A 13,749-nucleotide genomic window follows, 5' to 3' on the forward strand; every position below is an offset into this window, starting at 1 on the left:
GGAGAGACCTACCGTGGTGGCAATGCTTTACAAGCAGAGTCCACACTCACTGGTGCATTAGTAGCGGACCAGAACGCAACGTCATGTAACTGCTTGACAGTCTGTGAACTGTCAACAACTGAACTGTCAACCACAACAGGTGCGTGAGGACGCACAGCGTCCACTCGAGACTGCTTTGACTGCCTAGACTGAGCAGTCAAAACAACTCTAGAATGCGGAGGTTGACGCACAACGTCAAAACAAGTCAACTCCGATTGTTAGTGAACGTCTTGAACGTCAACAGGAGCATCAGCAAGTGGCCTAACGTCCAAATGCGGCTGAAAAACCACACGAGACCGCATCGAGTGTGGTTCTCAACAACCTGACTGACGTGACTAAGCTACGCCAACGTCAACAGTAAGCACAAAGGAACGTTAGGTTGGCTGAAAGCCAGGATATCGATGAGATAAACGGCTAGACTCAACGGACTAATCGGCAGAATAGTCTTCCATAAGGGAGGCAAGCATATACTGCATGTCTTGCCATACAACCCATTAAGGATCAACGGAAATGGTTGTGGTAAGAGACGAGGGTAACGTCTGTGACCGCAACACTTTGCCAACAAAAAAAGACTCTCGGAGTCTGTGTTACGCTTTTGTTAGGCGGCGAGCAGTTATCCGATGACTGCATAGGGTCAGAGCTGTCCTAATGGTTGTAATCAGGACGCTGGACCTGTCCTGAAAGGACTGACTTTCGCTTAAGGGCTTCGAAACCTTGTGACAGGTTTCTTATGCGAAAAGTCTTCGGATGACGAGGAGAAACAACGTCTCTCTCGTCTTATGGTAGGGGAGATCTTGGTAAGATACACCCGATACCATAGAGGGAAAACGTCTGTTCGTTGATCAAGGCCTCTCGAACCCATAAGTCGTTTGACATTACTTCTCCCCTGGGCTTGGAAGCATGCAAGAGGTCCCGGACTAGGTGAACGACAGGCACGAACAGACAAACCCTCGGACGCAACACTGTAACACTTTGCGCATATCACTTTATCACTTCGATTTTCTGTTTTGCACTTATTTCACTGAAATCGAAACTTTTACTGATTTCTACCTGAAACACGCAATTCTACCCTTCATTAAAAGGTAGTAATTGCGAAATCAGTCGTATAATGCAAGCTCATTAATACCAGCAAAAAACAGAAAACATATTTTAAGATAAAAAAATCAGTGGCTGGGAAAGAGACTAAACACTAGTTCATATAACTACGTTTTCAATCTCTCACCGCACATAGCCTGGGGACGAGAATAAAAAACTAAAAACGTTTTATCCTTCCTCCCCGTACAGCGACTAGGGACGAGAGTAACTCGAGAACAACGTTACCCGCTTGAACGGAACGTTTTCTCTCCTCTCTCTCCCTCCGTCTCTATCTCTCTCTCTCTTTCTCTCTTGATTTCGCACCTAAGAGAAGAGCCCAATTATATTTCGTCAAAAAAACATGTTATTTGACTAAAGGAAAAAACTGAAAGGTTTTTCAAATAAAAAGTTCCTTTAAAATAGAATTTAAAACATTTAAGCTAAGAAAGAATGAACAAAACGTCAGAATCGATTTACTCTTACTGCAAAGTGAAACCGTGATACACTCTCTCTCTATCGTAACGATAGAGCGCATGTTGAACGTCCTGAATGTCAACAACTGCGTAGCATAAATAAACTAAACGTTAGTTCATCTTTGAAAACAGTACGAAGATTATCAAAGAAAATCTTTCATAAAATATTACATTTAAAAAGTTTTAAATCCTTAGCTCTTTAAAAGCTAATTACGATATAAAGGGCTCAACGTTGATTAACTTCGGTTTCCAAGTTAGGACCGCCTACTCTCAGGAAAGGTCGCATATAAACAAAACATTAAAATTTATTTTTATATGTTTATAATAAATGGAAAGTTAATCGAAGAGGCCTAATAAAGGCGGAGAGATATAAAATATAAAGAGGAAAATCTATAACGTGATAAGATAATTACTATAAGCCTAAACACACTTCCGTCTAAGGGAAGGGTCGGCCATTTAAAAGTGAAAGAAAGTCCATACTCTCTGTCACCATAATTAAATCTATCCAAAACGAGTTCAAGATTTAAGATGAAGATAAAACACCTACATAGCGAAAGCTCAAAACTAGAATATAGTACTTCACCAAATAGATGTGAAAAACTCCAGTTTAGCAACAGCGAGTAAAGTACGTCTTGTCGACACCTCGACAGAGAGAAAATTGAGTCTTTGTTTACATTGAGTACTGGGTATCTGGACGACAGATGGCGCTGTTGGGCACACCCGCAACCTGTGTAGCGATCGCTGGCGAGTTTTTACCGTAGAGTTGTCTGTCGAGCAACAGAGTTGCAGCTATATAATCACCGGCTAAGTTAAATATTGAAAAAAATTTTTTTTCATATTTTTGATAATTTTTTGAGAAAATTCAGGCATTTTCCAAGAGAATGAGACCAACCTGACCTCTCTATGACAAAAATTAAGGCTTTTAGAGCAATTTTAAAAAAATATACTGCAAAATGTGCTGGGAAAAAAATAACCCCTTGGGGGTTAAGGGTTGGAAATTTCCAAATAGCCTGGTGGTAAAAGGGTTAACAACTTTAGACACAATTTTTTCAGATATCTCAACTTGATAGGGGTGGAATAAAATGTGAGGGTTAGTCAGGCGAGAGGTGGATAACGTACGATACTTTGATACCAGAAACTACACAACTAGCTTGTTAAAAGGCTAAATCAACCAATGCTATGTGGAACCAGAGAAAATAACATCTTAAAAGTAATTTGTATTTTTCCTAATTATACAGATCTGAGTCCTTTTAATATGGAAATGATTTCAACAGAAACTGGAACGGACGAATTCGTTAACGAGGTGTGCATGGCCTAGAAACTATGCCCCACCACTTGCAAAAAGAGACTCGCTTTGACCTTTCTAGTCAGGACTGAGAGAGGTTGTCGAAGAGGGACATTTAACTAAATTGACTGGTTTGTATAGCTAGGAACAATACAGTATATTTTACAAAGTGTTTATCCCTAAGCATATATAAACCTTTGTTCTTTAACAGGCCAATAAACTGCTTGGTAGACAGCTGCAAAGGACCATCACAGGTACTGAGACATCTATGCAATATCTAGTAAAAAGCCTTCCACACTGAGTTGATGCTGGATAGCCTCCAACCGTGAAGTTCCAACGACTTCACAAATTTGTGGTACCTTTGAAGGTACAGCTGACAGAGGAGTGTTGGACATTGGAGTAGTTACCTCGACTAGAAGTTTTAACAGATTGGGATACCATTCGGCATGAGGACATCTGGGAGCACCAGGGTTAATCAACACTCAACTGATTAGTGGGTGGATAAGACTGAACAGAGGAAAAGCATAAGTGTTTTAAGTGATCCCATGAGTGCGTGAAGGCGTCTTCAAACACGGACCATGAGTCTGGATTGGGGGAGCTTGCCGTTTGGCAAAAAGGTTGATCCCGGCGAACCCCACAGGGAAAAAACCTCTCTGCTACCCAAGGATAAGGGACCACTCCACTCTTATAACCTGTCCTTGTCAGCTAAGTGTCTACTACAACCTGTCCCTGCTGGTCGACTGTGTCTACGAGTACATTTCTTTTGGTCGGAATGTACCTGGCCGACAACTCTACACAGTGAAATGTTGCCCAGACTTTCCCCTTGCGTCTTGACATAAGTCACTTAAGTCACAACGGTGGTGTTGTTGTTTACTAACACTACCTAACGGCTCCTCAAATGTTCTTAGAATGCCTCCAGAGCTGGAAACGCTTCTTACATTTCCAAGATGTTGATGTAGAGATGCATTTCCTCTCGAGACCAAACACCCGAGCCATATCAGGGACTCCTTATGTGAGGTTTGCCTCGTTCAGCAAAAAGGTAAGATCACACCAAGACTCCTGTCTCACTGGAACAGGAAGGAACAGGGATCCTTGTTGGCTAACCAATGATCTTTCAAACATCACTGAAGAGATCTCTGAGAGCACTCATGTAGAACGAGTTTTCCAGCTTGGGAAGGTGGTCGAGAATAATCTGCCAACACCAAGCTGGGACTTCTCTTTTGAACAGAAACACTTGCACAACTTCCTTGAGTATTCTAATGCTACTATATGACAGAAAGACACTCGCTGTTGCTGTCTCTATCAGCATACCCAAATACTCTACTGTACTTCAACCTCTGCTTGGATATGATTTTCAACTTCTCTCAGTTTATCAAATCCCCATTACGTGACAAAATATAAGAATCCTATCTCAACCCTGTAGCAACTTCCTTGCCGAGGCGGTCAGGACTACTTACTTTTACTTTTTAGGGGTTTATTTCTCGCCCTCCACCAAACACTAAAGGTCTGTTCAGGCGGGCCTTGGTGTGTGAAAAAATAATTTCTTTCCAGTCGTCAATATCTATCTATTCACCAAGGCACTTCCCAAAATTTTAGGGGCTAGCCAACATCAAACAAAGGAACAAAAGGGGACCTTTACTTTCTCTGCACCTCCCAGTCTGCGAGCGATTCAACAGTTTCCCTGGTACTGCTAGGGTACCACAGCCCACACTCCCCGTTATCCACCACAAATGAAGTTCCACACACCAAAGCAACCGGAGGAAGCAGCAAGGCCTACTGGAACTGCGTCACAATCGCTCGCCATTCATTCCTATTTCTAGCACGCTCTCTTGCCTCTCTCACATCTATTCTCCTATCACCCAGAGCTTTCTTCACTCCATCCATCCACCTAAAATTGGCCTTCCTCTTGTACGTCTCCCATCAGCTCTTGCATTCATCACCTGTTTTAGCAGCCACTTTCCATTCTCTCAACATGGCCAAACCACCTCAACATGACAAATTCAGAGGTAATTTATATTTTTCCTAACAGTACAAACCTTAGCTATTTATAGGGGTATACTTCCAGCGAAGCTAAAAGTACGAGCCATTAAAATTTGGCGAAAGTTAACTACCCATCCTGCTAGTTAGTGGGGGTAGGGGGGTAGCCTGTTACCCCTCCCACTCACACACCTGTGATTTACCTCACTTAACTTGGAGATAGGGCTTCAAGGGGGACGGGGTTGGTGGGTATGTATGTACAGTATATAGCTAAGGTTTGCATCGTTAGGAAATAGCTAAGGTTTGCATCGTTAGGAAAGATACAAATTACCTCCGAATTTGCCATTTGTATATGGGTATGCAACAGTATTGGAACAATACTAGGTTACAAAAGGGAGCGATGGTTTACCGGAGCCTTTGTAAGGTGACGGCCAGATCCCGTAGAAAACGGGAATATTCTGAACTGTGGCCGTCGTTCTAAAAACGATTTTGGCGGGAGAAGCTAACTTAAAAATCCCACCTAACCTATGCTAAAAGCCGTGTCCTTACCCAGGGGGGCTGCGGCCCCCCGGACCCCCCCTTACACAACATATTTAAGATCTGTAGACCATTTCCAAACGTTTTTATTCTATACAAGATAACAGTCGGAGCGATAAGAAGCAAATTAGGACGCTTGGCCATAGCGCTACAAACTACAGTACCCTGGTTTACCTGCAGAGGTTTGAGGCCAGCTTGTGCAATGTTCCAGGATGCTGATTTTCCCTAGAGAGGGGAGGACGAAGAAAGGAAAAGAGCTAGACATTCCTTTCATTCATTCAGACTAAAACCCGGGTAACCAATGCCTTCTACCATCTGCTACTTGTCCAATAAGGAGCTTGAGGTACTAAACCAGCTGTTGAGCAGCCACCACAGGACCGATAGAAAACGTATCAAGGTTCCTGTGGGTCGCGTCTTGCAGGTAGTAGGCAGTGAATGCAGTTTGTAATACCTGCGTCACAGTAGTTCTTTTTGAAGGCCAGGGACGTAGCAACTCCCGACATCACGCGCTCGGGGACGACGTGTTGTTGGAGGGTCGGGATTCAGAGCAAAGTCAATAACTTTGCGAATCCATGCAGAGATTGTGTTCTTCATGACCCTCCTCTTGGTTCTGTTCGTGTGCTTACGAAGGGTGAGGACACTCTGGGCCGAGCTAAAGATTATTTGTGTATTACATCTAACTGTTCATATTCAATTGTCCCTGGACAATTCTATCCTGTTCGTAATACTAGACAGGCAGTTAATTCTAATAGCCAGGCCTTCTCCTTCATGAGGCTCAATACTACGCAGTACTCTAGATGTTTTATTCCAGCTGTTACCAAGTTGTGGAATGATCTTCCTAATCGGGTAGTTGAATCAGTAGAACTTCAAAAGTTCAAAGTTGGAGCTAATGCTTTTTTGTTGACCAGGCGGACATGAGTCTTTTTATAGTTTATTTATGACATACTGTATTTGTTTTTGATGTTAATAGTTTATATATGACATGTCTGTTTTGACGTTACTTTTTTTAGAATGATTTATTGTTAATTTGTTCTCTTCATTTATTTATTTCCTTATTTCCTTTCCTCACTGGGCTATTTTTCCCTGTTGGAGACCCTGGCCTTATAGCATCTTGCTTTTCCAACTGGGGTTGTAGCTTGGATAGTAATAATAATAATAATAATAGAGAAAATAAAAGGCATTGCTTCTCCCTGGTCTCCAAGCTTTTCATTCAGCTACTGAAAGAGGTAAACATATCCAAACCATAATAAAAAGAATACAAACAACGCAGTACTGATGATCAATCAACGTTTCAGACACTTATAAACACTCTGAATTTTGAAAACATCCTGTCAAGGATGAAGTCTATGGTAGCTTTTACTTTTACCCCCAAACCAATATGGCATATCAAGTCGGTATTATTTTACTGTATTACAGGGCAATGTAACCTAGGAAAAAAACTACTTTTTCTTATAGAAAAAATTACGCTACAGTAAAACTTTACCGAACAGGCTGACATGCCTCTTTTTATCGTTTATGCATAATTTGTTTTAATGTTATTACTGTTCTTAAAACATTCTTTAATTGTTCAAAACTTTTCCTAGTTTATTTCCATTCTCACGGGGCTATTTTTCCCCGTTGGAGCCCCTGGGGTTATAACATCCTGCTTTTCCAACTAGGGTTGTAGCTTAGCTAGTAATAATAATAATGATAATAATAATAATAATAATAATAGCGTATATTAGCATGGCCTCAATCCCTACGTTCAGAATAAGCCATCCAAAGTTCCAAACCGCCAGGCCATGACGCTGTCTACTCCAAACTAAACAAAGACTTATAAATCTATCTTGACCATAATTACCAAACCAAAGAAGAACAAACCATTGTCCAATTCATAATATAGGCTGCTGTTCGTACACAAGAACTTACGCAGTACTGCTACCGAAGGCAATTTAAATGGAGTAACAGCACACCAGCCCACTTCCTGCACATGACTCCTTTCACCGTAGACTAAGATATTTAACTTTTATATGTTATCAATTCATTGCTTACACGCTCAATGACCTCCCTGCGTTACTCGAAATTCTAAAATTCACTCTCTTAGAACAATAATAAAGCGAAAATACACAATATTTCGGGAAATCGTACCGATTGTTTTCCAACACTCCTTCTTAAATGAAGATACTTTTCGGCCACAGCCAATCCGCAGGGACATAGCTATGACGTCTAGATAGGAACCAATCAGCTGATTGTATATGTGTGACGTCATAAGCAGGGTTGCCAGATTTTCTAAATGGGAAAAGGCCAACTTATAATCAACCACAGCTTTAAAAGGCCAACCCATTATTAGAAAAAGGCCAAAAATATAGTATTCAAAGCCCACATTTTATTTCATGATATTACTAAAGGCCAACTAATTTTTAAAAAGGACAAATTTGAGATTTTTTTGGCCTGAAAAAAAGGCCAAACTGGCAACCTTATTCATAAGACAGGTATAAAAATTGACCAATCAACTGATAGATATATATGACGTCATTATATGCTATGGAAACAACCAATCAACGCGAAGTTGATAAATGATGTCACAGATGACTTACGAGGTGCGCAGAAAACACTGCAGACGATGTTCATATTTTCACGGATATTTTAGCAATTTAACCATTTAAACTCGTCTACTCTAAGAGCTATAAAAACCTAAAATATAAAAACATTTTTATCATGAGTTTTCCTTAAATGAAGGTACTTTTCGGCAACAGCCAATCGGCAGGGACATAGCTATGACGTCTAGATAGGAACCAATCATCTCATTGTATATGTGTGACGTCATAAGACAGGTATAAAAATTGACCAATCAACTGATAGATACATATGACGTCATTATATGCTATGGCAACAACCAATCAACGAGAAGTTGATAAATGATGTCACAGATGACTTACGAGGTGCGCACAAAACACTGCAGACGATGTTCATATTTTCACGGATATTTTAGCAATTTAACCATTTAAACTCGTCTACTCTAAGAGCTATAAAAACCTAAAATATAAAAACATTTTTATCACGAGTTTTCAACATGTTTAAGCAGTGTATGTTAATGAAATGATAAACAGTGTTGCACTGACCCACTCTCGGCGTTGCAGTAGTAAACAAAATCCATAGAGACATAGGGTTGGTTGTGGCTCCTCTTTCTCTTTGTATTAAATGGTGACTGAAATGATCCTCGCAGCAGTTGTGGGATGTTACATTATATCGTCAATCATATTCTTCAAGTTTCCTATGATATTACACAAGAAAAAGGATGTGAAGTTCATCTGCAGACACATTAGTCATCGTGGAGGTGAGACAGACGCATTGCAGTAAATCAATTTATTATTGATATGTAATAGTAGCATGACTATGAACCTGTTCAACGTTCTATTTAATCCATTATATTGAAGGTAATATACCGGTCACAGGTCTAATCCATGAAAAATTGTACCCTAATAGATTCAAATGCATTTTAACCTGTGCAACCATGGTCTGCCGGTAGGGTAGTACCTTGGCTAAACTGTTACTGGGTAACTGACAAAGGTAACCTATTATAGGTTACCTTTCTTCTTATGGTAATCTTCCTGAAGTCAACGAATTTGTTCGAAAATGTAGGCTAGCTGGTATTAGTGCACAAGAGAATTAATAATAGGATATTGGAACGGTGTAAATACTACCCCCAGAGATTTATATGGTCGTTTAACTGGCCAGGTAGTAATACAGTAATTGAGGTCCCTCTCTAGTTATGGATCATTTTAGTACATATAGATCCTTCGGGTAGTTTGTAGCGCTACGGCCAAGCCTCCTAATTTGCTTATTATCTCTCCGACTGTTATCTTGTATAGAATAAAAACGTTTGGAAATGGTCTACGGATCTTAAATATGTTGTGTAAGGGGGGGGGTCCAAAGGGCGCAGCCCCCCTGGGTAAGGACACGGCTTTTAGCATAGGTTAGGTGGGTTTTTTATGTTAGCTTCTCCCGTCGTACTCGTAGGTAAGGAAACTGTTGTGTAAGGGGGGGGGGTCCGAGGGGGCGAAGCCCCCCTGGGTAAGGATACGGCTTTTAGCATAGGTTAGGTGGGTTTTTTAAGTTAGCTTCTCCTGCCAAAATCGTTTTTAGAACGACGGCCACAGTTCAGAATATTCTCGTTTTCTACGGGATCTGGCCGTCACCCTACAAAGGCTCCGATCCTTCTTTAGTTACGGATCATTTTTCCTTTGCCCATGCATACACTGAGTAATCTGGCCCATGTGTAAACATTCTCTTCTTTCCTCATATACCTGACAACACTAAGAAATAAAGAATGTCTTCACTCAAGGGGTTAATTACTGCACTGTAATTGACTAGTGGCTATATAAGAATTGGTAAGGGTAGAACTAGAAGAGAAACTTTAGTTATGGTATGCAGCTCTTCTAGGAGAAGAACACTTCAAAGTCAAACCATTGTTCTCTAGTCTTGGGTAGTAACATAGCCTCTGTACCATGGTTTTTCCATTGTCATGTGTTAGAAAGTTAAAGATTTCAGTTAATATATAATACTTTAATTTCTATTCAAATACAAAAGATATATTTTTCAAATAATTTTTTTGTGTTTTATTCATTTCTGACTATGAAAATTTTGGGGCAAACCACCCATTCTTGTTTTTAAGTGCTTCAATAGTGTGGACTCGACAATAAACGACCATTATGGCGTGTGAAATGCTGAATGGCCTGAAATGAACATGATAAAAGGACAAAGTCCTGTAGAGAGCAGCATTCCCCTGCTGTATAGGACCAGAAGCGCAGCCTTTTAAGTAAAACTAAAGTATGCGGAGGATTCCAGTGGGAAAGCTGAGATTTGGACAGAGATACACCTAAAATAAGTGATGTTAAAAAATATTAATGTCAGAAATGCATAATAAACACAGGATAGTCAGTACGAAAAATAAATGTTTTGTGTAAGTGCTTGAAATTAAACTATCATAAACATCATGTACCTCAAATAGTTTTTTGGTTTGCCGTGGCTTGCTTCCCTCGCAAATAAACATTATTTCACTGCTCCTCTGTTCTGCGGTACATGGATGTGCAGTGCATACCATCCTCGTGGGTCACTATTTAGAATATCATAATTACCCATAATTTATATCATGTCTCGAATGATTTCTGCTCCTCCATGGCTTACTTTGCTTGCAAATAAACAATCTCAATGCTCCTCTGTTCTGGCAAGCAGTGAATGGATGAGCTGCGCACACCACAATTATGTATGTCATTATTTTGGTTAATATTTTTACTTTCTCGGGAGCATCAATAGCCATATATAGAATAGAGAATGTTTTAAACACAATCAATGACCAAAATATATGAAATTACAATATATTTTAAAATCTTTTTAGTTGTTGTGGAACTGAACTGGATGATGAAAAAGGGTTCTTGTAAAATCACTTCCGGGAACTTAGTCATAAATATTTGGAAGCTCATAATTGATTGAAAAAGCTTGCTATTGATTACATCATACAGTACAAAACACAGAAAGCTGCCAAAATCTAATGCAAGCAACGATTGCCCAGTAACCCAAAATCGTTCTCCCAAAAGTGAACAATGAACTTGGAAAATTAATGGGTGTTCACATTTTAGTTGATCGATATGAGAGTTATTATGCTGCAGCTCCCATTAGTCATACAGAAACAAATGCCAAAATAGCCAGCATTCATCCATATCCATTTCTTATAGCAAATTCCAGTTTTCAATATTAAACTTACCCGATAATCATGTAGCTGTCAACTCCGTTGCCCGACAGAATTCTACGGAAGGGATACGCCAGCGATCACTATACTAGAAGGGGGTGTACTCACCAGCGCCACCTGTGGCCAGGTACTGCAGTACTTCTTGTTGACACCACCTCAATTTTTCCTCTGTCGTGCTTCCGGCAAGACGTTCATGGATACGCTTATATTTTGGAGTCTTGTTCACGGTTTTTGGTGAAGTATTGCTCTAAGATTTCAGCTTTCGCTATACTGGAAACTTTTCTATTAGCTTAGATAGCTTTTATTTGATTTGATTAATGGTTAACGATCTTTTGCTTTATTTGGAATCCCCCTTGACTAGCTCTTTGATTCAAGATGTCCGACCTTTCTCAAGCCCCTCCCCATAGACGATGTAGGACTTGTAATAGGCGTATTCCGAAGGCCTCGGTTGATCCTCACACCGCTTGTTCCGACTGTAGGGAAATATCCTGTCAGTTGGAAGATCGATGTGAGGAATGTGCCGGACTTTCGGAACTTGAGTTTGTTCGATTCCTTAAATATACCACTAAGTTAGAGAGAGAGAGAGTTAGGAGGAGTTCTGCTCGCTCTTCGCTTTATTCCTCACCTCATGATCCTCAACCTTTTCCTCCCCCTGTAGTGGCTACCCCCGAACCTACTATTTGTGCTCAGCCTGATATGTCCGATGTTTTGCGTGCCATTCAGGCTTTAGGTGACAAAGTGGAATCGGTAGTGAGTGACCACAAGTTCCTCTTGGCGGACGTCAAGGAACTTAAGGTCAAAAGTGCAGTGGGAAGTGGTAGTGCCAGTGCTGTGCCGAGTGCTAGTGTCAGTGCGGTGCCGAGTGCTAGTGTCAGTGTCAGTGTTGTGCGTGAGGGTACTTCTGTGCGTGCCAGTCGTCCTCCCAGTCCGGGACCTCTTGCAAGCTCCCAAGCCCAGGGGAGAAGCAATGTCGAAGGGCAAAAGGGTTCGGCAGGCCTTGATCGGCGCACAGAAGTATCCTCGGTGGTTGCGGGCGTGTCTTACAGAGACCGTCACTCCCACCCGCAGACGATTGAGCCCTTATTTTCCTCGTCTGCAGAAGAAATTTCGGGGAGAAAACGCTGGACTCAGGTCTCAAGACCTCTTAAACGTAAAGTCCAGACCTCAAGAGTTCAACAACCCGGATGCAGTCATTGGGTTAGCTCTGACTCTCCGCAGTCATCAGGTGACTGCACACCTCCTAAGAGAGGTAAGGCGATGCCTCAACAGACCTCATCTTCTGTTAAGGCTTTGCCTCAACAGACCTTATCGTCTGTTGATCCCAAGATGACTTTGCTGCAGTCCATGCAGTCGCAGCTTGCGGTCTTAATGCGTGAGTTTCAGGCAGAGAAGGTTACACCTCCTCCTGCGAGCGCTCCGCCTCACCGCAGTCCAGTCTGCCAGACGTACGAAGTTGAGGTTCCTCAAGCTACCTTACCGCGTTCGGAGTTGCCAGTTACCAGCGTTGTGCAGCAACCTCCACCTTCCTTAAGGCAACCTCAACAATGGGAACAGGAGTCTTATGCCTTTCATCCTCCTCTTCCTTTGAGGCAAGATTTTCTTGCGGTTAGACCATCTTCGAGGCAACAACCTCTTGAGGTACGACAACCTCTACCATCCTTGAGGCAGCCACCTCAGCTCTCGCAGCTGCTACCTCAACTTTCCTCAAGGCGAGAGCCTCAACTCTTGAGGCTAGCACCTCAAGAACCTCAACTCGTGAGACAGGAACTGCGTTCTGCGCAGCCGCTACCTCAACTCTCGCAGCTCACACCTCAAGAACCTCAACTCGTGAGACAGGAACCTGCTACTGCGCATCCACCTCAACCCTTGAAGCAAGCGCAACTCTTGAGACAGGAAACTCATGCTAGGAGTCAGCCACCTCAACGCATGCACCTACCTTCCTCTACTCTACTTGACCAGTCTTTGCAGCCTGAACCTCAGGTTTTAATACAGTCGCCTCTCTCCACACTTGCTCCTCAAACCGCCGCAGAACCTCCTTCATCCCAACCTCTTGACTTTGTCGTTACCAGCCCTCATCCTCTTCAACAGAGACTTGAGGATGAAACCGCAAGTGTTTATGCACCCGCTTGTCAGGATTCTGCTGTTCAGCACACCGCTGTAACTTTACCTCTCGCTTCGCACCACTCTGGTGATGAGGTTTCTGAGGAGGAAGCTGCGCACCTAGATGATCCCTCTTCGGACGTGGAGGAACCCAAGTCTTCTCCTCCCTCCATTGACTTTCGCAAGGTCCTGGCTCTTTTCAGAGAGGTTTACCCGGATCATTTTGTTTCTGCTACCCCTCGCTCTCCTCCATCTGAGTTTTCGCTAGGCATGCAACCTGTTAAGTCGGCCTATACTAAGCTCGTCTTTGCTAGATCCTCTAAGAGAGCTTTAAGAATGTTAGGGGATTGGTTGCAGTCCAAACAGCAACTAGGGAAGACTTCTTTTATGTTCCCTCCTACTAAGCTGACTTCTAAGGCGGGCGTATGGTATGCCACAGGAGAGGAACCAGGCTTGGGAGTCCCTGCCTCTGCCCAGGCTGACTTCTCAAGTTTGGTCGACTCTCCACGTAGATCGGCTATGAGGCGCTCTAAGGT

At 42.1% G+C, this 13,749-nt stretch overlaps 2 protein-coding genes across 6 annotated transcripts in view; one reads left to right on the forward strand and one right to left on the reverse strand.

Annotated features, from left to right (window-relative positions):
• Positions 1-7,636, reverse strand: part of LOC137631182 (maternal embryonic leucine zipper kinase-like) — a 111,171-nt gene extending 103,535 nt beyond the window's left edge. The window contains exon 1 of one of the 5 annotated variants that reach the window (XM_068362909.1): positions 7,513-7,636. The gene's annotated coding sequence lies outside the window, so the exon portion shown is untranslated. The other 4 variants (XM_068362910.1, XM_068362912.1, XM_068362911.1 and 1 more) reach the window with 4 other exon arrangements.
• Positions 7,637-8,434: 798 nt separating this feature from the next.
• Positions 8,435-13,749, forward strand: part of LOC137631184 (lysophospholipase D GDPD1-like) — a 40,826-nt gene continuing 35,511 nt past the window's right edge. Inside the window, exon 1 of the mRNA XM_068362914.1 lies at positions 8,435-8,701. Within this exon, the coding sequence (XP_068219015.1) occupies positions 8,566-8,701 (136 nt within the window). The 5' untranslated portion in view covers positions 8,435-8,565. The remainder of the gene's footprint in view (positions 8,702-13,749) is intronic.

The sequence above is a fragment of the Palaemon carinicauda genome, chromosome 39, assembly GCF_036898095.1.
Source record: "Palaemon carinicauda isolate YSFRI2023 chromosome 39, ASM3689809v2, whole genome shotgun sequence".
Taxonomy (NCBI): Eukaryota; Metazoa; Arthropoda; class Malacostraca; order Decapoda; family Palaemonidae; genus Palaemon; species Palaemon carinicauda.